A 25909-nucleotide genomic window follows, 5' to 3' on the forward strand; every position below is an offset into this window, starting at 1 on the left:
TTTGCTGTAATGTTAATTTCTACCTTGACTTACCTGTAAAAGATAGAATAAATGTTGATAAGCCTCCAGTTTTTTTCTTCTCTCCTTACTCAAGCCTTTTATACCTTGTTTGTCGACCATAACCATCTCTTCTAGCTGATTTTTGCTCTTTTTGTTAAGCTTCTTACTATGTAACACCACATCCTGTAGACAGTGAGACCAGAACTTTAGATACTATATTCACCAAGAAAAACAAAAAGATAAACATTTTTCCAACTACTTTAACGATTTCGACAAGGTAATTTATTGGGAACTTAGTATATTTTGCTACTGTATTCGTTAACTCATCTTTTGAACATCCCTCCTTGCCACCAGTATAGCTATGCAACAGTGACTGTCTGGGAAACATAATCTCAAACAAAGACTCATTCATCCTTTAATTAATGAACAAGATCTCAAATATGATCAGAGGACTATTCTACTCTACCACAGAAAAAATGCTTAAAATCTGCCAAGCAGTTACCAAGAGTGACAAGAGTAGCCAACAGATAGACTGCTTGGGACAACAGAGCAACTTGTTACACAAGCTATTTTGACAAGGTTACTTAAGACTAGCAAAGGAAGCCTTCATTTTCCAATTTTAACTAATTGCGAGTGATCAAGTATTGGTACAGCTTGCCCAGAGTTTGAAGAGTCTCTCCTTGGAGATACTCAGAAGACATCTGGACAGCAACCTGTGCAACCTGCTCTAGGTGCCCCTGCTTGAGATGACTTCATGATGATGATGAGACACATCATCATGTGTCTTCTAACTCTTTAATCCCAAGCTCCTTGAACACACAGAAGTGGTCAGTACATGCTGCTGGGATGCCAAAGGAACCTGAACACAGCCTGCTGACCTGAAGCGTGATTCTGTTTTTCACCAGAAGTCCAATCTTTATATCCATTAAATTCAAGTCCTTTTCCAGCTGTTGATTGGATCGAATCTTTGTAACTACTTCTTCCCTTAGTCTTGTTACTTCTAGTTCTTCTTGAAAATCTAAGTCACTTTGGTCCAAGAGGTAGGCAAATTTGCGCAGGACAGGCAAGGGTGGATTTTCAGCACCGACTACAGTTGAAATAAATAGGCTTGTTAGTTGGCAATAATAAACACTGAAAAACTCAGGAAACTTATCACTGTGGAGGACATCTGAACTGCAGAATAGAAGCTTATGCCATTTTGAGCAAGAATTGAATATTTGTCCATACTATGTAAGTTCAGCTATGTAAAATAGTTTCCCATTCTTCTTCAAAAGCAGGTGCAAGTAGTTGTAACCTGTTTGTTTTTCACCTATAATAAGAAGTCCTGGATGAAAGTTTTTAAAAAACTGATAGTCACATACTTCTTCCCAAATATCTACTTACTTAGTGTTCTGTAATCCTCCCTGGCTTTGTTTGCTCTGAGAAATGCTTGTATCTTCACGATTTCTTCATGCTGGAAGGGACAAAAAGAAAAAGAATTAAGTTAGGACACATTTCTACTCAGAAGTTTACTGCAGAGCCTGCAGTCTCATTACTGAGATTCTCAGAAACACTCGTGCTGCCATATTGCCCCTATTTTATTCCTCCATGTTCAAAACGAAGAAAAAGGACTTACGTGATCCTTGAAGTACTGCAGCCTCTTTCTGTAAGCTCTCCTTGCTAGCCACATTTTGACCCATGACTGAATCTGAAAATTAAATTACAACTTAAGAGACACTGCAGAAACGATTTGTGTGTAATTGAGTGCATGCATTTTAAACTTGTTTCTGACAGTCCTCTGCTGTAGGCACTATTCTCAGAAGTTTGGGGCCTTAGGTGATTGCAGTATTAGGCTCCTACAATTCAGTGACCAAATTGAAGGGCTTTAAATAAAACAGCAGGCGGAATTTGCGGCTCTAGGAACATGCCTAGCACTACCTTTGGAAGTAATTTTTATCTGCAAGTCTAAGTTGTCATTTGTAAATGAGCCTCCCTCAGAAAAGAGATCAATGCCCCGTTTGCAATCCACTCCTGATCGCGTCCTATCAGTCCAAGATAAGCAAACATTTTTCAGACATATTGGACAGCTTCTAATGAAGTGACAGCACTGTCAGTTCCAATATTTTGTAACTTAGCATTATACAAAGGGAGGTGCAAGAAAATTCATTATGAGCCAGTCATGCTCAGCAAAGCCCGATGGAGTTTAAACACTCAGCTTTCAATAGACTTTCTGTTTCTCAAAGCTGTCAATAACTTTCAACACCATGTCAACTTCTGGAGCACAAGTTCACTCATTTTCTGCTGCTTGCCTCAGGTTCCCAGGCACTAGAGCACCAACTAAAGGGATGAAGCATACCCAGATCCAGAGGCTCAGTGGAATCTTACCTTGACAATAGCAGCAACGTTGCTTTGAAGCACCTTTAGTCTGTCAAGGTAGCTTTTCCTTTGTTTGAATCCTTTCCAGAAAGCCTATAAGCAAGAGACCATTACTACTACTAAGATACAAATATCTATTCAAGTCTGTGTACACCAAAATCAGTAACAAAAAAGCACCACATACAGAAAAACTTAATTGTACTAACAAGTTAATTAGCCCACGAGTAAGCTTGCTTGTATTTTTATGGTGCTCTGACACATTGCTCTTTTCCTGGCCTCATTCCTAAGCCTCTGGACTTCCTAAGTCACTCAGTATCATCACCTTGTAACACAGATGAAAACCTCCCAGTTCCCTCATTTGGCTCATTTTTGGTGGTTCAAAAGCAAACTCTGGTAAGGACCTCAACAAGACAGATAATACGGCTGCTCTCAACTTCTACTATACTTTATCATTTGTCTATACTCAACCCTTGATTTCACTCTTGTGTTCTACTTGTTGGCATTTCATGAGCCATTTCTGTTTTAATGTCATGGAAGACAATCAGACAATAACTCCATTTACCTAAACTTCTCCACACTTTTTTCATAGACCCAAACTCCTCAAGCACCAGTGCATTCCTTTACTGAGCCCAGGCACCATGCAGAGAAGTTAAAGCAATCCAGAGAAAAGCTACTATTATTAAATATCATAATTCATTAAGTTACTATAGATTCCAAACAATCAGTTGTACATTTCTTTGTAACTTTAGGAGGGGTTTCTGGTTGTTTTTCAGGAGCTGAATAAATTGTTTCTAACAAGAGGTGGCCTTTCACAATTTATATGGCTGGCGTGCATGCATTTGTCAGTGTTCACACTCTTGACACACAGAAAAGTTTCCTTTATGCTTCTTCTGGAAATCAGCAGACTCAAGAAGTCCAAGTAATACTGCCAGAGCCCAAGAATACCAGGTTAGCTGCCACTCCCTACCCAGTTATGACTTCATGGAGCATAGGCAAACCACTTACAAGTTTGGATAATGCAGAAAGGAATGCATTTCTCAAGTCATGCTTTACCAAGGAATTGCATCGATACTCAGTGAAGCCTCTGATTTTGTCCTGAGTATAGTCAGGTATACCACACAAGATTTGAGCACCTCAGAATACAGCCAGGACTATGTATTTGAAGTTTTTCCATTGAAATAGTTTAGACTGCAGGTCGGTACGATCTACTCTTTGAAAACTGGAGGTTTGCTACTTAAAAGCACGGACACTCCAACTAGGATGGGAATGCACAAGCAGAAGCAGAAGACTATATCGCTGCTAAGGAAAATAGATTGAGTTAATATCGTCAGCAGTGATCAGCTGCTTAACCTTCCAAGTGCACAAAGTGACCCAAGCCAGATCACTTTCCTGTTCCAGTACAATACCTGTATTTTGATGGCAGATGGTTCCTGGTTTCGGAGGTATGCTTTTCTGTCCTGAAAATTCCTTCTGACTAAGAATCCTCTTGCTTGGGCTTGCAGCTGAACAATCAGACTTTCATTAGCAAGCCACAGCTGCTCCCGATTGTAGTCTGCTGTAACTTGCCCAACAATGTTCTGTTAAGAGATCACAGAAAAAGGTCATTTAAAAGGAGGTAAGCAGGAAAACCCTGTCAAATTCAAAAACATTCTGAAATCTGGTCTGTATTCTCTCTACCTGTATGGCTTATAGAATCATAGGATCACAGAATTGCTCAGGTTGGAAAAGACCCTAAAGATCATCAATTCCAACCACAACCTAACCATACTACCCTAACTCTAACAACCCTCAGCTAAATCATGTCCCTGAGCACCACATCCAAACAGTTTTTAAACACATCCAGGGATGGTGACTCAACCACCTCCCTGGAGGTGTTCATCACGTACAATTCCATCCAACTTTCCCCTATATTTTAATCAGTGTGAATGGTAGTAAGGGATGCTCTGAAAGTAATGCCTCCTATTTTATGATGTTGGCCCATAGCGTCAGAGGCAGATATTGTTGGTACAGCAGTAGAAGTTGAACATTCCCACCAATATCCCACTACATTTTGTTGCCATGTGACAGGTGGCAGCAGAGGGACAAGCCTAACAAAGTAGTGTCTGACAGGGAAGTGCATATGAAGCAAAGGTGTGCCATTGAATTCCTTCATGCAGAAAAAAATGGCATCCACTGATGTTCACCAACACTTGCTGAATGTTGATGGAGACAAAACAGCAGAGCGCAGTGAGGCAGTGTGTGGTGCATTTCAGCAGTGGCAAAAGTGATGGGAAGACACATTCTGGATGGTCATGCACAGCTGTCACACCATAAAATGAAGAGAATCTCAGTCAGTTCATCCATTCAAATCAGTGGCTTATGACCACGGAACTGTGTTTAGAAATGAATATCAGCTTCAACATGTGGGAAACGGTGGTGGCAACACTGGAATATCTCAAAGTTTGTAAGAGGTGGCTCCCATGAATGCTCACACACGAGCAGAAAGAACACTGTTTGCATGTTTGTCAGGACCTACTACTCAAAGCTGAAGGTGGCAGTCTCCTGGACCGTGTAATTATAAGCAGTGGTGTCACCACTACAAGCCAGAGTCAAAACAGCAGCTCATGGAGTGGTAACATGTGAATTTCCCATTGAAGAAAAGGCTCCAAATGCAGCCCTCAGCAGGTAAAGTGATGTGCACTGTCTTTTGGAATAGGAAACGTGTGATCCTTCTAGATTTCCTGGAACACAAACCTTCAATTTCAACCACTATATCACGATGCTGACTAAGCTGAAGGCTCGAACTTGCAGAGTCAAGCCAGGGAAGATGACAACCTTGCTCATGCAACACAGTAACACCAGGCCCCATGCCAGTTTGAGGATGGCAGAGCACACTGCCAAGCTTGGCTGGATTGTGCTACCACACCCACCATGTGGTCTGGATTTGGCATCCTCGTGGACACTTCCAAACAGACGGAAGATGGACCTCATGGGCAACATTTTCCTAACAATGATGCCATCACAGCAACTATGAAACAGTGGTTCACCTCTCATGCTGCAGAATTTTTATTTTTTTTAAACAAGCATGGCATGCAGGTTCTTGTTCACTGCTGGCAAAAATGCTTAGCTAATGGTGGCGATTGTGTTGAACTGATTTCTTTTGTAGTTGAGAATTTTCACCATCAAATAGTATTACTGTCCTCCTTGTATCTGTTGTAGTTTCCATAGAAATCAATAGGAGGTTCTACTTTCAGAGCAACCTATGTGTTTTGCTACTATTTCATGAGAACTATCTACTTCTTTCAAGCCTGATATGCTATATTTTTGGGAAGAGAAGGGTTGTTTTTTGTTTTTTTTTTTATACTTTAGGATTCAGAGTTCTGCCTTCCTAAGACTTCTAAGATTTTTGTAGAAGTCAGTCATCTAGAGCTGCTTACTGTACCAGGGAGCTCTGTATACAGAAACACTCTTGAATACAGTCAGAATTTCTGAAGGACCTACACTGTGACTTCAGCTGTTTGCAGAGAATAAACATAAAACAGTGTTTACACTTGCACTCAAACACATCATTAATTTCTTTGTCATGGGACAATACGAAGACAAAAAAATACGAATGTGTAAAAAGCAATCAGACTTTCCTGCATCACTGTCTACTGGTGGATATTAAAAACAACACTGTAGCCTCCCATTAGGAAGTCTGTAAAACACTGCTGTAAGAAAACCACAGAAGACTGCAATTACAGTCATCTTTGACAGAAGACACTGCTATTGTCGGATGCAGATACTGAACTAAAATGATCTTCAGTCTAACCCAGCACAGCCTCTTCCCTCGATACTGCCACGTCTTGCTGTCTGTCCCTCAAGTACGCTTCATTAGCTTGCAATCAAAGTCAGTGTTTTAGCCACCTACCTGGATTTCTTCAGCAGTTAACCAGGAGGTTTTTGGTACAACTCCTTCAGGGACAACGCAGGTACCTTCCTCAGTTTCCACATTGTAGTAGTAACTATACATATTTTTCATCATGAGTTTAATCCATGGACTTTCATTAGAATCTGAAAGCAATGCATGCTGTTATCAGATGTGTCCCATTACACTGATAACTTACAGCTTTCTCTACCCACTCCTCATCTCTATATTTAGCTACAGAGCCATTTTACACGCAAAGTCATTATATAAGGACGTTTCAAAATATCTCATTACATGGAACAGCATCATTCTGTTAGAACAAAATATCTGTGAGGTTTGTACAAATCCACTGTTGGCTTCACCAACTCAGCACATTATGTTTCTGAGCTTAGTGCTGAAGCAGCATATGCCATGTCTCCCATCACCTCCCAGAAAAAATGAAGACTGCTTCTAAGAAAACATTTTTGCCATCTTCTGGCCAGACGCTGGACCTTATTGACAGTGAGCTCCCACCAGAGATTTCCTGTGTCCATATCACTGCCTTTGATAAACAAGGCTGCATTCTGAAAAGCAGGAAAAACCTCATTTCCTCCAAAGGGCCCTAAAGTACAGCTGATAAGGTCAATTGTGCAAAATGCCATCTGCAAACTTATGTTGCAAATACCTGTTTCTCTGTTAAACTACACTGTCCATAAATGGGCCATGGACAGTCCAGCAGAGCCTGACCTTTTACAGTAGTCCTTAAGGCTGAAGCATGCAGCGTAATGCTTTCCTTCGTCTGCTGACAAAATCAGGGAGCAATGTGATCTTCTGATGGGATGGACCACCGACAGTCAAAGAGAATATTCTCTGACTTCTCTCAAAGATTAATTTGATCTTAGCTAGACTCTAGTTGTAACTAGACTTATTCCCTCAGCATGCATTGTGCTCTGGATGATGCATGCAACAGTTCACCGTCATGTTAAAAGCACGTGGGCAAGTAGAGCATTTCTCAGTGCATTTAGAAAATTAGCAGCCACCCCCCCTTTAATTTACAGTGATTTTAGGTCACTCTATGATGTCAGTTTCCCAGTTGCCTCAGTGACAGGAAAATACCAAAAACTGTCCTGTTCAGGACAATTTTTACCATCTTTAGTTTTCAGCTTCTGGGCTTCTGAAAGGTTCTTGAAGTAAGTTTCAGCACATTCTGAAACAACTCGTAAACCAAACTTGGACTGCAGCGTCGTCAGGATTGGCTGTGAATCACCCTTCTCCAAGCTCTTATTAATCACTGAAATCCCAACAGCCACTGGGGAAAAATAAAAACAGAAAATTGTTTTATACTTTACATACCCCCAATTCTATCCTCTAGCAACTCTGATAATGTATTGCTATGCTGGTGCACACAGCCAGCATGCCACCACAGCAGTTCAGTGCTTCATCTTTTTACTGCCTCTATCATGCTCACAGGGATGAGTATTTCAGAGAACAGCTTTCCAACAAGCAGGAATGCCACCACAGTGTGACTGAGAGCAGTGAGGGCAGAGCTGCTCCCCATCCAGTAGAGAAGCAGTTGACATCAGGACAAGGTCTGAGAGGTGCTCCTCACCCAGTCTGCCCAGGAGGCACCAGATCACTCAGGAATCTGGCAAAGATGCAGGGGATCATTGCGTTACAGTGACTCAATTTTGCTAGGCAAAACTGGAATACATTCCAATTGTCTTGAGCAAAGTTTTGCAACTTTGCAGTAGCAGCAGCATTGCAGTCAGGATCCTGAAGCAAGTGTTCCTTACCCCTCAAACTGGAAGCTGGAACCATACTGGTGCAGCAAGCTCATGCTGTTGAGTTTGTGAGCTCTTGCTCTCAAGGCACTCAAAAGCAATGCTGTGAGACATGTTCTAACTTTCAGGTACACTAAGTTACTCGTGCGCTCCAATTCAGGGTTTCCCAAGCATCCTTTTCTTTGTGCAAGCCCTATCAACACCAGAGGAGGTGAAACCTTTACTCCTGACAGTGCATAGCAGCACACAACACTTTGAAAGGCCCTACACCCTAGAGGTGTATGTGGCACTGCTTAGAAACTACTTCTCTGACCTTAAATGGTGTTCCTCTACATCTAAGCTCAAGGTGCATACAGAGAGGAACAAGTATACAGCTGGAATGCCATATATTATATACCAGTCGATGCAGCCCACTCTGCCCTTCACACTGCAGCACCAAACACTCTACTTCCTGTGTTCCTGCATCACAGTAAAAAGGGTTCACTCTCCAAAAAAGGACTCCCTCTCATTGCTTGACCTATGCATGTTTTTCCACCTAGAGCTGACAAGAGGTTCTCAGTGTCAGAAGTAGGACCTGGCTTACATGCAGGAGGCACTCTGTGCGACTGAGCTAGCAGGACAGCATCTCAGCAAAAAACAGTTTTCCTTGGTGGCTGGTTTGACTGAAGTGGGATTACTGTACTCACAGCTTTGTCTGGACAGAAACAGAACCACCTCCACAGAACATGGCAGCCAGCTGAGAAACAAAGGGAACATACAACATGCAACCACTACCATCTGGATCCCCACCAGATCACATCCTGCTATGTTTCTGTGCTTCAAAAGAACAGCCCTGTGCCAAGCACATGCTTCCTAGAAGGCTGTAGTAAGTCATGCCCAGCTGTGGTATGATGGCACCCAGGCATGCAGCCTCAGCACTGAGGAATTACGGAAGCAGTACATTACCAGCAGCATTACATGCTGCTGGCCAAGGTGGCTCAGCCCTAGTCATATATGTTCCCATTCACCTTCTCAGCTCTGGTCACCAGTAACTGAATATTTTTGTTCTTTGTTTGGAGGTGCTGGAAAACACAGAAGTACATGCAACCCAGCTAACCATTATTTCTGCAAATCCCCTGTTGCCTAGCCTTTTCTATTCTTTTAACTAATCATGCCTCTAGCAGGAAAGCATAAGGAAAGAACAGTGTGGAGAAAATATCAATTCCATAGAAATGAATCATTTGCACTGATGTGCCAACAGTTAACTCTGCTGCTGCTGCTCTTAATTAAGGCCCACATAGTCCTGTAACATTATGAGTTACGTGAGCCTTAGCCATCCTAATCAGGCAGCGCAGCGACCTGTTCCTCCAGCAGGTCATCACAGTGAAGGGCTCTTCTGCACCCATCCTCCTTCCAAGCAGCAAAAATACACAAAGATGCAGCTGTCTGCTGAGATAAGCCTGAGCAGTCAATGGGGCCAAAGATCGCTCTCTTCTATAACACAGCTTTTCCAAGACAGGCACTACTTCAACAGACAGCCCCTTCCTGTCCAAAGCTGAAGGTCTGCACTGATATCTCTTCCCAAAAGCTGTCATGCTACACAGATAATATTCGGCCAATCTCATTTTGACCCCACATGGGCAAGGACTACAACAGGTGAAATGATTGGAGACACAAAGTAAGGTGATGCAAATCGCAAAGCAAACACCACAAGGAATTAGGAAGTGTTTACTGAACAGGTCTTCCTAAACAAAGATACAGCCTTCTCCTGGCAGGACAGTTTGTAAAGGCAATGGTTTGTAAAGCTTTAATACTATAGTATTAAATGCTTATTTAAAGCATTATAATAACTTGAGGAGTGTTCAAAACTCCTCCAGTGTCATTGGTCAGTACCCTCTCTTATGCGACTGCTATTGCCATTACTGCAGAGATCTCAAAAAAACCTTAATCCAGCATGAAACAAGAACAAGACTTATACTGCCTTTATGTTTGTACACAAGCTTTTAGGGGGATGGGTAGAAGTTGCTTGCCTTTCAAAAACAACTTCTCAGAGGTAGTTAAAAATAAAAGTTTGTTTCTAAGTTTAGACTATGTGAACAGAATATACTAACTTCCCAAAACAGGATGCATTTGTTACAGTAAGTATCAGGTTCTGTGCTGTGGGGAAATCTCAGTTTTTAGTTCCAAAATCCTAGAGCACTTCTGACGAATGTGCTATTCAGACACTGCTTCACATCAACCTGGAGGGCAGAGCAGAGGATTCTAGTAATTCTTTCCAACAGAGACTTGTTAAAACAGTTCTACTGATCATACTAGATTACAAAAAGTCATGTATTTCCTGTGAAAACTGGCACGGATTACACAAAGGAAGACTTAACTGCAACAACTGTTAGTAGAGCCACGGTTATCATTTGCAGTATCACATGGAACTGATATACGGATAATGCCACACTGATTTCTGTAAGCAATTATTTGTGTGATCTATTTGTAAGGTTCTTACAGCAGTAGACACAAACAGGCATGTTTTCAAGTCATTCTTTAGCTCACATCTGTTTATAAGCTATGCGTTTCCTTCCTCTCCCTGTGCCCAGATGTTTCCTCAGGCTTTCTCACGCCTCTGGGCAGCACTGAAAGGAACCTTCTTTAGTGGAAAAAGCGGGTATCAGCTCTACTGAATACATACGTGCATCAGACCCTGTCCCAGCAAACACAATCCAGATGCTTTTATTAGATGTGTAACTGATGTTAAGTGTCTTCAGTACATCTCCCTGGCTGAATTAGGACAGCAGATCAAAAATAGTAACATTACATTAGCTGTTCCTGTAGCAGATAGGAGGCTTAATGCTGTAATAGCTGGCCATGTTTGTTTTGTTCCACCCACAACTTTCAAAGCACTAATATACTGACATTGCCTGCCTATAAGTAAACAAATGACAACACTGCACTAATGAAGGCTGAATGCAAAAGCTGTACTTAACCTCTCAGGGGGCAAAAGAAGGTGGCACAGTCTCATCCCATCTCCCATTGGAGCCAGTTCAAGCAGGAGGTGACCCAGCCCTGAATCCTAAGCCTGAAACCTCGTCAGGTCTATGCCGGCCCAAAGTAATTGCACGCTAAAGGTACTTCACCAAAATTAGTTACATTATACTTGCAGAAGGCACTGAGTTCATCTTGTACACAATGCCCTGACAGAATGCACCTCAGCACTTTTTCCTACACATTTCCTCCTTTTCAGAAGCTGGAAGAACATGCACTACTCCAAAAAGCCTGAGTGCTCTTTTTCATTTCTTTTAAATACTTTTTAAGTATTTTAAAGCATATGTACTTAGGCACTTCTAAGCATATGCCTTTAAGTACTTTTAAAGCATTTTGAAGTATACGTACCTAATGATTATTTGTTAGCACTTAATAAAAGGCATTACATAGAAACAAGTTGTAAGAGCAAATTCTGAAACATTTACAACATACACCAAGGTTTTAGTCTTAAAGAAGCAAAATAAACTCTTGAACACATCTTCCCATCCTTGTTTCCTTCCGTTTTAACAGTTACATGAAAGTACGCTGACACTGGAAATGTTGGACCCATCAACCTGTGTAATCACAGATAAAGTCAACAATAACCCTGCAGACATAAATCACCCTAACTATAGCATGACAAAGAATATTCATTTGTTTTTGTGTATTTAAAAGTGTATTTAAAAGGTTGCTGCACTTCCCTGAAGTGGAAAAAAAAAAACAACTTCAGTTTTTCAAGACCAAGAACAAGAACAATACAGATGAAGCTTAATGCTTACAGATTGCAGCTTCTTTTATATTGTTATTGGCATCACTGATTCCCTTTTGTATTTCATCCAGCCACAGAACCGCTGATTCATCTTGGGTTTCCTGGAAAAGGGATAGAGAAAAGCCTTACAAAAATGAATTAAAAATAGTATTTGAACATACTGATAGAGCTAACACACCAACTCCCCTTGCAAAGCCTTTGAGCACTAAAAGTAATTGGACTGCTTAAAATGAACAGTAAAACAAGCTCATATTCCATTTGCTTAGTAGATTAAACTGTTGCTTAAACAGAAATTCTCAAAGCTTTCACACATAGAAGACTCCATCCTGCTAGATGAATAGAAATTTTAAGTAGAGCTGGAAATGTCTCCATTTCCCTAACACATAGGCAAAGTGACTGAAGCATTAAATAAATGCAAATATCAGCCTGTCCAGTGATAGTAGCACCAGCAGCACATACAAAGTTGGTTTTCTTTCCAAATCCCTTGTTTGAGAAGAGCGTGTGAGTAAAGGCTACGTAACAAAATGCTGGCAAAAGCTGGCATGAAAAGCCAGCTCAGGTTTAGCAGTGATGACTTAGCTTGGGTGGCAAAGGTTTCAGGAGCTGAGCGGCAGAGCAGGTCTCACTTTCTACAAGCTGACCCTGCATGATGACTCTGTAGGCAAACTAAAAGAGAGGGTGCTTCCTACAAGATAATCCTTACACTTCTGCTACTTCCAGCCTACGGCTACAATGGACAGGATTATGTCTGGAAGAATGCAGGCATTAACAGCTTAAACAGCCACAGGTACGAGTTTGCAACAAAAACTGCTGGCACAAGGGATGCACAGGCGGGACCCTGTGAAGCTCTGGGCTGCACCAGGTTCTGTCCATAGGAGCAGTTAAGTGTGAGAGATCTATAAGAGACTGATGATGACAGAAACAGCAATGTACTGGTTCAATCAAAATACGGGAATATATATATACATACATAAATGTATTGGAAAATAAAAGCTAGAAAGAGATACAAAGTTGAACAGCTCCCAGGTGGGCAAAGAACCATCTTCACAGTGGATATCACTGTCAAAGGGAGCAACTCTAGGTCAAAAATCAGATAAATATATTATCCATAGAAATTGCAAAGAAAATAGGGTAAAAAATTGCACTAAAAAAGCTCTGTTTCCATCACCTGTGTAAACACATACTATATTATCTAAATAAAGTCAAGTAGCATCAGGCAATTCCATGGCAGTGGATGCACACAAGTGTAGTAGAAAGCTAGAGTTAATCCTTGAGTGTGCATTTACTCAACCCCAAACCATGATGAATTTATAGCAAAGAATTGTGAAACTGAGAAGAATTTCTTATCTGGTGTCCAGTTTCAGCACATTAAATACAGAAACAGATACAAATTTTGTTCTGGAGCCAAGCCCTGTTTATGCTGAGCCTTGCCACTAGCTTGGGAGCTAGACCAGAACTCACAGTAATTTCGCCTGCTGGAAGCAAGCCACTGTTTCTTGGCTTAGGTGGGAGTCGTGGGAGGGGAATATGGAAGCAAATTTAAAGAAACAACAGAAAACACCCACACAGGCAGAGGAACAGGAAGGAATCAACAAAACAGCAAATGAGGTAAAATTCTGAGAGGCTGCAAAAGGGGGTAAGTGGCCTGAATAGAGTAGGCAGCTGGGCTGGGATGCAGAGGAGCTGAAGCACAGCAACACTGTCTTAAGGCACATGTGTATCCCTGTGGTTTACTTTCACCTCTGCATTTTCTAAACCAAGATCACCACAGTCTTCCCCACTTCTGGCCTCTCCCCAAGAAGCATACAGAGTTCAGCAGTACAGAACTTCTGGTCTGTGGGTGTGACCTCTGAGTGTTTTGTAAACAGTTTTCCAGCAGATACCTTTTTCCCCAAATACCCATACATAGAAATTCCAGCTGAACTTCCCCTTCTCCCCCTGACGCCATCATCTTCAGGGCTGTGGTAGATTAGGAGTTAAACTGCTGCAGTAAAGCAATTTAATCTCTGTGTTGGGCAGAGGCTGAAACTGAGTCATGTGTGCATATTTGGATACGTCACACCCTCTTGCTGTAGTAGACAAAGAACAAACTAGCTCTTGCCATAAATCTCATGCCTACAGGATGCTTCTGGAGGACAGATCAATTGCGCCTTAGTGACTTACAGAGGGAAGAAAATCCCCCCCGAACACCTCTGAGATGAACTAGGACTGCGTTGCCTTTATTTTTTGGTATCCGGATTTAGCAAACTACAATGAAGATTCTGGTTTTCACTGGACTGCTCTCTCTAACATCAACTCTTACAACAGGTCAGTCCTCCTTTCTGTATAAACTTTCTATTTTAGATGATAACATTTGCTTTTTGATAACACTGGTGCTTTACTGGCTTGAGTGGGCTGTGCACACACCATTGCATTTTGCTATACTCCAGCAAATTTCACTTTAGGCAGAATTTCATTCCATTTCAGTGATACCTTGGACTACACCTTTCTCTTTCCCCATCCACTTTCAGTAAGGGTTTTTTTTTTGTTGTTTTTTTTTTTTACCTAAGGGATCATTCTTTCCTTTCTGAAAACACATCTCATGTTTCCGTAGTGAGATGATACTCTTTAACCTGTACAGTCACGCTCCTTCCGCTTTGAGATGTTCAACAGAACTGCAGCCTCAGACTGCGTTATTAGAAGGAAATCTTCTGAGAATTGTTGTGACAAAAATCACTGAAATGACTGACCAGTAAGCCTAGTTGTTTTTTAATTCACTAAAAATGAAGCTGTTTTAAAAACTATGTTTTGCACAAAACAGATATGCATACTTGCACCTATCTTTTAAATAGCGGCTTAAATAATTTTTTGATTAATCACCCAGAGAATTACTAAAAGGGGTAGAGGTGTACTAATTATGATTTCTAAACGTTCTACCAAAAACCTGCCAGATTCACAGCACTGAGCCCAAATAATGCTATTTTCCATATTTTGTTTCAATCCGGAAGCACCCACAGGTTTTCATCCAAATTTCGACTCGCTCCTGAATTCCAGTTTCAAGATCAACGCTCTGTGCCTTGCGTGAAGTCTTCTGGCATTAAACACAGCCAAGACTTCTTTTGTTTAAGTGCAAAAATTCTTTATGCAGCTGTTCATTCTGAAACAATTATTCTGCAAAATACTTTCTATGAATGGAACACATTCATACTTCAGTAAGAAATGTAGATGCCTTTGCAGTGCTCTCTCCTAAGTGCTGAGGAGCAGGCATCAGTAGGGGTAACCAGCATCACTGGCTTTGCTCACAAGTCAGCGATCCTGGCGCATGAGAAATTTTATTCACCTTCCAATTAGTTTGATCTAACATCAGTCTAAATGTTCACATTCAGCTTTCAGGACCATCATTCCTCATGTATGAGGTGTTGAAAGGTCTTAGTTTGCGTTAATCAGAATCTAATGCAGAAACGTAACCTTAATTTGGTATGAGACCGAAATTATCTTTAGAATTATTTCCAAATCTGAAATTTCCAGCCTGTGCTAGGCAAGGCAGTGTTCTTTCCATCTTCTTCAGTCATGTATTTCATTCACTAAGTGACAAGGATAGCACTGCCGTTTGCTTGGAAATTCTTATCAAGTCTAGACCAAAGTCGCTTCTTATGTAACAAATTACGAACACCGCTACCACCTTGCAAAAAACCAAAACCCTACAAGGTAAGCTTTAAACTAGTGTTGGACAATTTTGATAAAGATGACTGAAAGCACCTCAAAAAATCCAGTGTAACACCTGGAAAATCCAGTGTAACATTACATTCACACTAAAGTTTTAAGGTTGGGTTCAAAATTACAAGTGAACAAAGATGGTTCATGAGCACAGTTAACAACCAAGCAATGGGGAGCACCACCAAACTTTCTAAACGCAGGTTGTTTTTCAGATGGAAAGGCTTACCCTTCTCCTTACTTGAAGCTGAATTATATTCCTAATCCAGTAGTTCACTTATTTTAACAGATTTAACATTTTATTTTTTATTTTTTGAACTTTTAAGAGTCTTCGCTGAATGATTCTGCAATTAAAACCGTGTCTCTTATCAAGACTTTCCGTGGAATTTCACCAAGAGACTATGATTATATCCCACCTCATGCTATAGAAGGGGAGACAAAGACAGCCCATATCAAGGAAAACAAAAGTTCTTTGAAGAAGTACAATGACTCCACTTTAATAGAAGTGAACAACACCACGTTGGAATACCTGACTAGCTCTCTGAGCACCAAGCTAATACCCACTGTCTACCTCAGTGCTGTTTTACTGGGTGTACCATCTAATGCCATCATTTTGTGGATGCTGCTCTTCAGGATCCGGTCTGTGTGCACTGCCATCCTCTATACAAACTTGGCTGTTTCGGATCTGCTCTTCTGCATCATGCTGCCATTCAAAATAGCATACCACATCAACAAGAACAACTGGATTTTTGGAGAAATTATGTGTCGAACAACAACTGTGGTATTTTATGGCAACATGTACTGCTCCATTCTGCTACTCACATGCATCAGTGTCAGTCGCTATGTGGCCATCGTTCACCCTTTCACCTACAAGAGCCTGCCAAAACGCACCTACGCCATTGCCGTCTGTGCCACTGTGTGGACCATCGTCTTTTTGTACATGCTCCCACTTTGCATAATGCAGCAAAGCTATTATGTGAAACAACTGGGCATTTATACCTGCCATGATGTGCAGAGTGCCTGTGAAACTGTATCTTCCTTCCAGTTCTACTACTACGTTTCTTTAGCTATCTTTGGATTCTTAATGCCTCTTGCAATCATCATTTTCTGCTATATTTCAATTATACGAACACTCAAGACTCACGAGTGGTTCTGGTATGTGAAAGTCAGTCTTTTGATCCTTACCATCTTTGCTATTTGCTTTGTACCAAGCAATATTATTCTTATTATCCATCATATCAACTATTACTACTACAACACAGATAATTTGTATTCTTTTTATCTAATAGCTTTATGCCTTAGCAGCTTAAACAGCTGTCTCGATCCTTTCCTTTATTTTCTAATGTCAAAAATACGAAGTCAATCCAATATATACCTAACAATGGTTAAAATATCCAGGGAAGCATGAATTTTATTCTATATTTATATTATTGGAATTATGATTTTGTATAGTACTAACCCAGGTAGCAATAAACCTCAGATTTGACAATTAAACCTAAAAAAAAATCTAAGGTTGTTAAGTTGTGATCTCAGTGAAATTTACTTCTTCCAAACACCACACAAGAGGCATCCTCAAATACACTTCTCCAACTCTGTAATTCTGTTGTGAGTGCTATGATGTCTGGTGAATCTACCTAGATTCAGGGAAGCAGCTGAGAACTTCCTTCTGAGGAGATCAAATTCATGGCCGCAGAGAAGACACTATAATATCAGTCACCACAGATTCTGAACAAGAGAGGAATCCATACTTGAACAGCACTTTTAAGGCCCACTGCTGACATGGAAACACTTTATATGTTCTTTGTGCTCACAGTCACTGCAGGATTAATGTGAATATGAGGTTTTGATACAGTGGGAACAGGAACAAGTAAAAGCACTAGGTGTTCATGGGCTGCAGTACATTGGAGAAGCATTATGACACAAGGCTAAGAGCAAATTCTGCCCTGGATATTAGAAATAAAGAGTTGCAGTCCCACTAGGTTGGAAGTGCAGCAAAATCTACAGCCTTAAAAGCAGAACTTGACATGCTTCCAAGGAAGCATCTCCTCTGAGGCTGCTTAACCAGCTTTGCTCTGGAGACTTGTTCTTCCACTGTGTCAGCACCTGTGCTCCTACAACCCACAAGGACTGCTGGAAGCTAACCCTTATCACTGTGAATCCAGGCATGCTTTATTCTTGCTTGGTAAGCAAAACAGGAAAGCTATTTTGTAGCATCCTCTATATTTCCACATCCTTACAGGAAACAATTAGTGTTACAAGAACTGAAGCAAGCTGTGATTAATTGTCCATGTTAGTAAAGCAAATGGTTATCTTCACATTTACAGAAGCTCAAGACCTACAAATGCAGAGTATAAGATCCTACGAAATAAGCTCAGTGGTTAGTGGACATCTGTAACTAACTGTGTAAGACAACTAGGAAGTACTTGATAATAATAGTATTGTGAGAAACTTAAAAATAAAGTCATTCACAGTGGAAAATGGGAAGTGCCTCCAAGAAATCTGCAGTCCAGTGAGGCTCTACCTGTTCAATTTCTCCTGACTCCTAATTCATTTTAAATTGTCTCATTCCTTCAACACACACAACAACATCACTTAGCTATAACTTTTAAATAATCCAGATGTTGACCACTTATTGCAAACAACAAAAATGCCAGCTTAACTGTAGGGCCCATGTGGCTATCACACAAAATTACACAACGCAGGAAGCATATCAAAGTATGGCACAGCTGTTTAACATTTCAGGTACCCAGAAGACACTTCCTAAACACAGGGTTTCTCTTCAATGAGACTTGAACACACTTGATTTGAAATGGATGTGAGAACTGTTAGAAGTGGTTGTATAAAGTTACAGGAAAAAATAAATCCCATATTTGTATTTTCAAGTGATGAGCAAGCAGGTGTCATCTAGCTGCTATAGGAACTAGATTCTGCATAGCTGAGGCCACTTCAGCCCAGGGGACGTGACAAAGGCATGGTCAGAACAAGCCAGCAGTTTCAATCCATCTGTTTTCCAGACACCGAGGAACACAGGAAGTTCACAGTCAAACCTATCTTACTGTTGTAAATCAAGTACTCCCTTATGCCATAACTCACTCTTAAAACATGTTAAATACAGCTAAAGACCAATCTGTATTATAAACAGGGATCAAAAAAGTAAAGGGTTGATAAAGGCTAGAGTTTATTGCATAGTCTTTTCAATTCTGTTTTGATTCTTTTAGGAGAAGACCAATCTAAATCACATCTTAAGGAAGGTGATATCCATATTCTTATTCAGCAGTTAGAGTACTAACTCAAATTAATGCATCTGAATATTTATTTTGGGAACATATACAGTACAGAGCCTTGCTCTCTCCCTACACAGAGTTATTGTTTTGTTTTTTTACTAAATCACTACATATAAAAACAGACTTTTAAAGTATTTGTCAAAGGACTACAAATGAAACAGCCAGCACACAGCAAGGGAGGAGACTTTTCAGCCTCCAGTAATCAGTGAAACCTGACGTTATGGGAGAACCCAAGCAAGACTGAGATTTGCAACACCCAGTTCAAAAGCTCTGCCAGTGGATGACAGAAACACACGTTTTCATAGCAGGTACTGCAGGTGAGGTGGCAAAATAGCTGGGAGGTGTTTTTACAAGCCAATGTGCAGGGACTTCTTCCAGCTGACGCTAGGAATATCACGTGAATTTTAGGCATCTTCTTGAAACACTGGGAATATTTTATGTGCTGGGCTATGAGCTTTAGCTAATCTTCTCTTCAGTCAAATCCTGCAAGTTGTTAGGCTGATCTGTGTTTATACTTCTCTAAGCTGTGATGTTAACCAGGGCAATGCTTTTGAGGAAGCCAATACCAGCATCCTGCTGAGATCGGCTGAAGCCAAAGGCATGTACAAGATGGCAAGCATGTTGTTCCACGACAAGGGCAGAACAGAAACACCACTACTACAGACCCTCAGATTTCAGCAACTGAGGCTCCTCAGTGAAAGAGCTCCCCGAGGAAGTACTCTCATCAGCATGACTGAGTCCTTTCTAGCAGAAACCTCAATTCCCATCTATACTACAACTACCTGCCTAGTTATCTCTAGGAACTAGATCTTTACACAAATACATAACAGACACAGAATGTATCTTACTGTTAATTAATCGATAATTAATCTCCTGTGACGGTCAGAGTAAGTTGTAGGGGAAAAAAGTACTCAGCGCTTGTTTCTTGTCTCTGGCTTACTTACGATCATTCATACAACTAATCCAAACACTGCAGGTACAGGACAAGAACACGTGTAAATAAAAAGAATTGGCATTTCAGTTCTGACAAGAGGTGGCAGCTCTAACCTTGCGTTTCTGTGTTTTGGCGTGGTGCAGAACATCCTGATAATGCTTTGCATTTTCTGGTCTCACGTCTTGCAGCTTGGCTGTGGGCATCAGGAGAGCTTCTAGAGTTTTTTCAGCATTTCCTTGGTCAATTGCTTCATTAATGTGGTCAATTGCAATAATTCCTATGAAATGGAAATTTTATTACAAGTGTAGTTGTCAAAGAAATACAGCTTATCACATAACAGATACAAACAAAGCAGTAACATATAGAAAAGAAAAATCAAATAACAGAAGCAGAGGCAGCAACAGCAACTGATTTGAAATTATTTTCTTCAGATACTCGTGTGAGGATATCAACTTCTACAGATTTCCTTTCTGCCACACTTATTCATTCCACTGAACCTATCTCTCCATAGAAAATTTTACCCTTACAAAAAAAAAAAAAAAAAAAAAAAAAGGAAAATTGACTTTACTAGTAGAGCACAAAGAGCTCTGACAAGCTTGAAGAAATACTGGACACCCTATCTATGTGTGCACCAACATACTGCCTGGCTGTGCTGAAAGACTCAAGACCTGTTGAGTGGCTGGGAGTTAGACTTCTTGAAACCCTAATTTCAGAGGTCACGTACATACTGACCTACAAGTTACAACATTATGTTGAACCTTAACCTCATTTCTTTAAATTTCACCTCCCCTAATCAAACTGACAATGCTGATCTTATGAGATCAACTTGATTTTGTTCAGACCTGTGGACACTGAGGACTACAACCACATCATACAACATACTTAATAAAGCCTCTGACTCATTTTCTTCAGTTATCAAGACCATTCTCATTTAAAGTGACAATGTATTCCCATTCCAAAACAGCGTGGAGATGCACTGCTTGGGGAGATTTCACCCTACAGTCAAGAAATATTCTCCAAAACCATTTATATTAGAGCATACACAATGAACTTTTCTTTCAGATAGGAAATCAAATAACATGAAAGGAGAGCAGGACAGACTGCTGTATTTCTGCAGTTCCTACAAACTCTGGTGAAAAACAAGGGCTTGGAAATCACTTAACCAAACATGGTTTTACATAGGGCGTTACCTATTTTCTGACTCTATCCTTCAATACACTCTCAGCTTACAATTTCTCCAAAATCCCTGCAGTGATACCATCCAGTTCCAATACTGAACTATACTGACAAGTATCCTGAACCACAGCACTTGTAATGCTGCAGATGGTAGGCATTCTGGGATGCATTTGAGCCAGACATAACATAACCAGGAATACTCTGAGTGGATTTGAAGATCAACAGGCATTCAAAATTACTGAACAGCTTTCTCTACTGCTCAGAGTCCGTACGAGGCCATTTAGCACATGTGTGTCCTGAGCACCGGACTACCATCTCTGCTGCCGATGTATAGGAAGAATTACTTACTTTCATTTTCTTCTTGAATTTGCATATTAACCATGTCAATGCAGTTCTGGATATCATTCCAGCTTAAATAATCTTGGCCTTGAGATGAAGCCTCTGACTTAATAGACAATAGTGTATCAGCATAACTATAAGAAGATATAAAATACATAAGTGTATTTCATACACAAGGTAAATTGCCATTAAGAATTAGTCAGATGTATCATCCATCATTTAATGACTTTTCCAATGAATGATTATCAGACCAACTCATCTCCTGCCAGAAATTATACAAACATGCAAGCTGCTTTCTTGGTCACACACATGTATTTTGGGATGTGGAAAAACTGACCCCACGTGCTAATCCAAAGCATTCTTCTTGGCCTACCCAAGTTCTGTTACAGAGGCAGGGATATGGTGCATGGTGAGCATTACAGCTCTTAGAAAAAATTGTCAAATACTTCTGCTCCTTAGGTGATTTTTAAATGACTTGTTTTTCCTTAACTCTTCCTGGCAGAAAAGAATAGCAAAACATTATGGCTTTTTTCTTCGCCATCTATCCTGAACTATTTTATATCCTCTCTGATAGGAAGCCACCAGGAGCAGAAGCAGTCCTCATTTTGCCCCTAAGGGAAAGTGGCAAAGCTGGGCAGACCCTTTACTGTGTGGTACTGTGTTGCCAACTTCTCACTGCACTAAGTCAAAGAGCAGAATATCAGCCCTCGTAGTACTAGGTAGCAGCCCCTCCCGTTCAGAAGATAACTCTGCATCTTGCACATGGAGGATCATGGGCCATAGGAAGAGAGAAGACATGAATAATGCTCCTCTACACCCAAATCAATGTCCTCCAAGCACAAGCTTTGTAGCCTGAGCCAATGCTTTTTAGAAGGATCACAGACCAAGTTGTACTGGAAACCTTCACAGCACCTGTACGTGCAAGTTAAATAATTTTAATATTCCTGATTAAAATACTCAGCCGCCACCATGAGTCATATGAAATACATGTCTCCTATTTCCATCTGTGTCCTGAAACGAGTGGCTGCTAGAAAAATAGTTAAGAATTATTTCCTGCTCTGATGTGTTTACTCAGCATTCAGCAGACTACATTTAAGGACTTCCAAGTGGGAGGATGCATGTCCATGTTTAATAGTTGTGAAAACATCTGCAATCCATTGACTTATTCACTCTATTTTGAAATCTTACAAAGAGCTTAGTAATGAGTCCCACTTATTAAATCTTTTGTAAAAAGGTGGTTCCTCAGGTAAATATTAAACTTCTTATGTCATAATTTCCATTTTTTTCTTATTTCAGCTATCATAAGGAAATAACTGAATTTATGAGATCCCAGCAACTCCTACTAGTAACTTTCCCAACAGCATGTGACATTTTGCAGGTCTATGTCATATTTCCACTGAAGATTGATGTTCTAGGAAAGGCATTTCCTTAACATGTGCAGGCCTTCTAGTAGAAAGCCACTGAGTATTTCCCTCACAGAAATTTCTCTAGCTTTACTTTACCCCTTTTGACATTGTGCAATTAAGTATTCCTGCAGCCCAGATTTACATAATGGCATTGTAGCTTTATTTTATTCCTTAATCCAAATAATTCCTAGTGTTTCATTTGTACTGACTGACAACTTCAATAGGCCACAGTGCCATCAGTCAAAATCACTGTCCTTGGACACTCTGGGGCCCATCTCTATATTTTCACAGTGTTGTTTCTCTCTCCCACAAGCACTCCCTGACATGAGCAGAACCCAAGTGGAACGCTAATTTTGCTCCACCTCACAGCATTCTGCCATTTCTCCAAGTCACCACAGATCCTTCCTTCCCTCTACCCCACAAACTAACCAGTTATTCCTACCCTGACTCGCTCTCTCTCCAGCATCAAGGTAAGGGCTGTCCTCATATTCATGTCCCCTGGTGAAGACCTTCAGTGACCAGGTCACTGCTGTCCCTTTTGCCTAACAACACCCTCCAATAACACTCAGATTTCCACCACCCACAGCCAGGTGGTAAGAACCTGCCCACACCCCCACAGGTGGGGGCCTAAGGTCTTGCACAGGCCCCCTTGCAATTCTTTTTTTGCAGATAAACAAAGGAGCACAGCAGCAGCTCATGGCTGTCACAAGTCAGACATGTGGCAGTGCAAGCGGCTGGAAGCTAAGTGCAGGATATAACTTAGCTTTGGACATGCATGCATGCCACAGTAACGTACTCAGCTTTTTAGCAAGCAGGACTGTACTATATTTTCAAGATCGTTGCAAATTTTGAGTGGAAAAAATAGAGTTAGCCTGGGTCCAAGGCGTCTCCTTGACCTTAAGGCATTAAGCACATTATCACATTCCAAAGATCCTCCACCAGTACTGTGAAGAGATTACTGATTAACAGTTTCCAGCTACAGTTGGTTTGTATGTTAGTCTCCACAAAAATTCTTGTCAGGCCTTAATGTTTGCTTTCTGAAAATACTTCCCTCCACCTTGCATAAGCTCTTGCTCTCAAATATTTGACAGTGTGACGGCTTACACTTACGGACACTCAAGCAGTTTGGTATTTGTTACGTTTTGGTCTAATAATGTATTACAGAGATAATTATCTTGCAGCCTTTTCAGCTTCACAGCCACAGCACAGGACAGCCCACCTAGTGAAATGCCTACTTATCCTCCTGCAGAGGTTGCCAAGTCTCCTCTAGACAAGACAAAATGAACTTTTACCGTTGCAAGTTTTCCTCTTCCAGATTATTGAAGCCAATGCATGGATTTCTGAGGTGATTCCTTATCATTTGGATGTCCTTGTTTTCCAAGGCCTGGTTTAGCAACACAACAGCTGACAACATTTCTACTGCAACAGACAGTTCATCGTGTGCCAGGTAATTCTGTAGGATAATAATGTACCTCAAGTGAGGAAGCTAAATAAGCAGTGTAATGAATCTGAGTTACACGGTCCAGATACCATCAGTGAGGTGGACTTGATTTAGGACTGAAATGCTAAGACATGTATCCTGGTCACAGACACGTCACATTAACCACTGAGAGTGCTCACTGTTTGCTACACATCCTTTGGGCCCTTTGCCCCACAGTCCATCTCTTCTGACCGTACTGTCATAGCAGGGGATTACTTTTCTACACAGTGTACAAAGGGTTAGTCCTCAGTAAGCATGCAACAATTAAAAAAGTCCATTTGTTGCAACACAACAGCTCAGCCAGAGCAAAGTGTGTCAAGAAATGACTTTTGTGATTCAGTATTGCCAATTCTATCGAAAACAGTCATGCAATACACGTAACACCATGGAGAGAGAATTAAGTCTCATTTTACATGACAACATGCTACGTTTATGCTGCTCCACAGCTTGGCTATGTAATATCAGAGCGGGTCGTACGCGTTTCACTCTTACCACAGCGTTCTGTTGTTGGAGGTTGAACAGCTCAGTCTGATAGATAGCAGCAGCAAATGAGTGAACAACAGGCAGCTGCGCCTCCGGTTTCATCAGTGCAACCAGTGTTTTACTAGGATCACAGTTACGAATTGCAGTATTGATATTGTCAACTGCTATAAGTTCTAGAGAACAGCAGGGAAAGAAAAACCTATTAATTTCCATATGTCATTTGCTTTTTACGCCATGTAGAGGACAGTTAGGTTATCCAAAGAAAATCATTTTCTGTCATTGGAGAAAAGTATCAGATTAAGGTAAACTGCTGAATGTTGCAAAATGTGTCTATTAAAAAATTTCCAGCAAATAATTGAATGGAGGACTATAAAAAGCTTCTGGAGTTTTAGATATTAGGGATCCTCTATGATACCTTTAATCCAAAGCAGGAATCTGACCTGTCCTAAGAGGCAGAAGGACGGAATGTTCTGTTCTGCTCAGTATGTCAACTTAATTACTCCAGTCCCACCTCAGTCCAAACACTTGCTTCCTAGTGTTCTGCTTCTCCCCCACCTCCTCCTTTTAGCAGAACCTAACTCAGCCACCTAGAACAAGCCTGTCCCGCAACAATGACAGTTCTGACTCCATTTCAGGAGGCCTGGTAGAAATCTGCTGAATAAGGTTGCTGGGGGGCTTTTCAGTGGCTAAAGTGAGAGAAAAAACACATACAAGGCATTTGTGCCATCCCTTGTCCATTGAAGTCTGGAAGATCATTATTCACAAGTACTACTGTCTAGAAATGGTCCATAGCTCACATTTTGTGTCAAACAAACCACCAGAGAGAATGCAAGCAATCCTTCTTAATCCGTGAACAGCTTCTACTTGGCTGAATGCACTTCAGGAGGTTTGAACACCAGCAGAAAAACACTTCCGACCTGGGCACCCGCAGCAATCCGGCAACACCCCCAGCTTAGTCAGTGGCTGTAATTGCACACCAGGAAGAGCCAATTCTGAGGAAACTCGGGCCAGAACACACCCTGGGAGATATTGCACAAGGTACCACCTTGGCCTTGCGCAAAGGGAAACAACCTTAAAGGTTAGAATGCATATGGCAGAGTAAAGAATGACAATTATGTAAATGTCATTTCCATCAGCAAAATAATTCCTATTTCCTCTACCTTATCTATTTTTTTACTCTCTTACCAACGGAACGTTTTCAGTCACTGCTGACTGCTCAAGTCCATACAAGAGTGCTTGTGCAGCAGATACCATTCACATTTCATGTATGCAGCAACACTTAGGTCTTATAAAGGATTAACACTTTGAAAACCTCTAAGTAAGCAGGGCCACCTAGACAAGCTCTCTGCC

General features: G+C 40.9%; 2 protein-coding genes across 9 annotated transcripts in view; one reads left to right on the top strand and one right to left on the bottom strand.

Annotated features, from left to right (window-relative positions):
* The window catches only part of IQGAP2 (IQ motif containing GTPase activating protein 2), a 116118-nt gene that overhangs the window by 16269 nt on the left and 73940 nt on the right, over window positions 1-25909 (bottom strand). For 4 of the 8 annotated variants that reach the window (XM_015277323.4, XM_015277321.4, XM_015277322.4 and 1 more), the window contains 13 exons: window positions 24569-24732; window positions 23889-24049; window positions 21200-21324; window positions 19789-19952; window positions 11775-11865; window positions 7368-7529; window positions 6245-6387; window positions 3762-3932; window positions 2365-2448; window positions 1616-1687; window positions 1384-1453; window positions 879-1087; window positions 34-183 (listed from right to left, as the gene is read on the bottom strand). In XM_015277323.4, coding sequence (XP_015132809.1) covers window positions 34-183; window positions 879-1087; window positions 1384-1453; window positions 1616-1687; window positions 2365-2448; window positions 3762-3932; window positions 6245-6387; window positions 7368-7529; window positions 11775-11865; window positions 19789-19952; window positions 21200-21324; window positions 23889-24049; window positions 24569-24732 — 1766 coding nt within the window. 8 annotated transcript variants of the gene reach the window in all.
* Window positions 13828-16977, top strand: F2RL2 (coagulation factor II thrombin receptor like 2). The gene is made up of 2 exons (XM_001231245.7): window positions 13828-14071; window positions 15784-16977. The coding sequence occupies exons 1-2, from the start codon at window positions 14017-14019 to the stop codon at window positions 16863-16865; spliced, it is 1137 nt and encodes a 378-aa protein (XP_001231246.1). The 5' UTR covers window positions 13828-14016; the 3' UTR covers window positions 16866-16977.

The sequence above is a fragment of the Gallus gallus genome, chromosome Z (assembly GCF_016699485.2).
Source record: "Gallus gallus isolate bGalGal1 chromosome Z, bGalGal1.mat.broiler.GRCg7b, whole genome shotgun sequence".
Lineage (NCBI taxonomy): Eukaryota > Metazoa > Chordata > Aves > Galliformes > Phasianidae > Gallus > Gallus gallus.

What these genes read in the sequence shown, in the direction of transcription:
- F2RL2 (XM_001231245.7), top strand. Translation starts at nt 14,017, where the DNA reads ATGAAGATTCTGGTTTTCACTGGACTGCTCTCTCTAACATCAACTCTT. An exon ending in AACATCAACTCTTACAACAG is followed by an intron (nt 14,072 to 15,783) that starts GTCAGTCCTCCT and finishes TGAACTTTTAAG; the next exon opens with AGTCTTCGCTGAATGATTCT.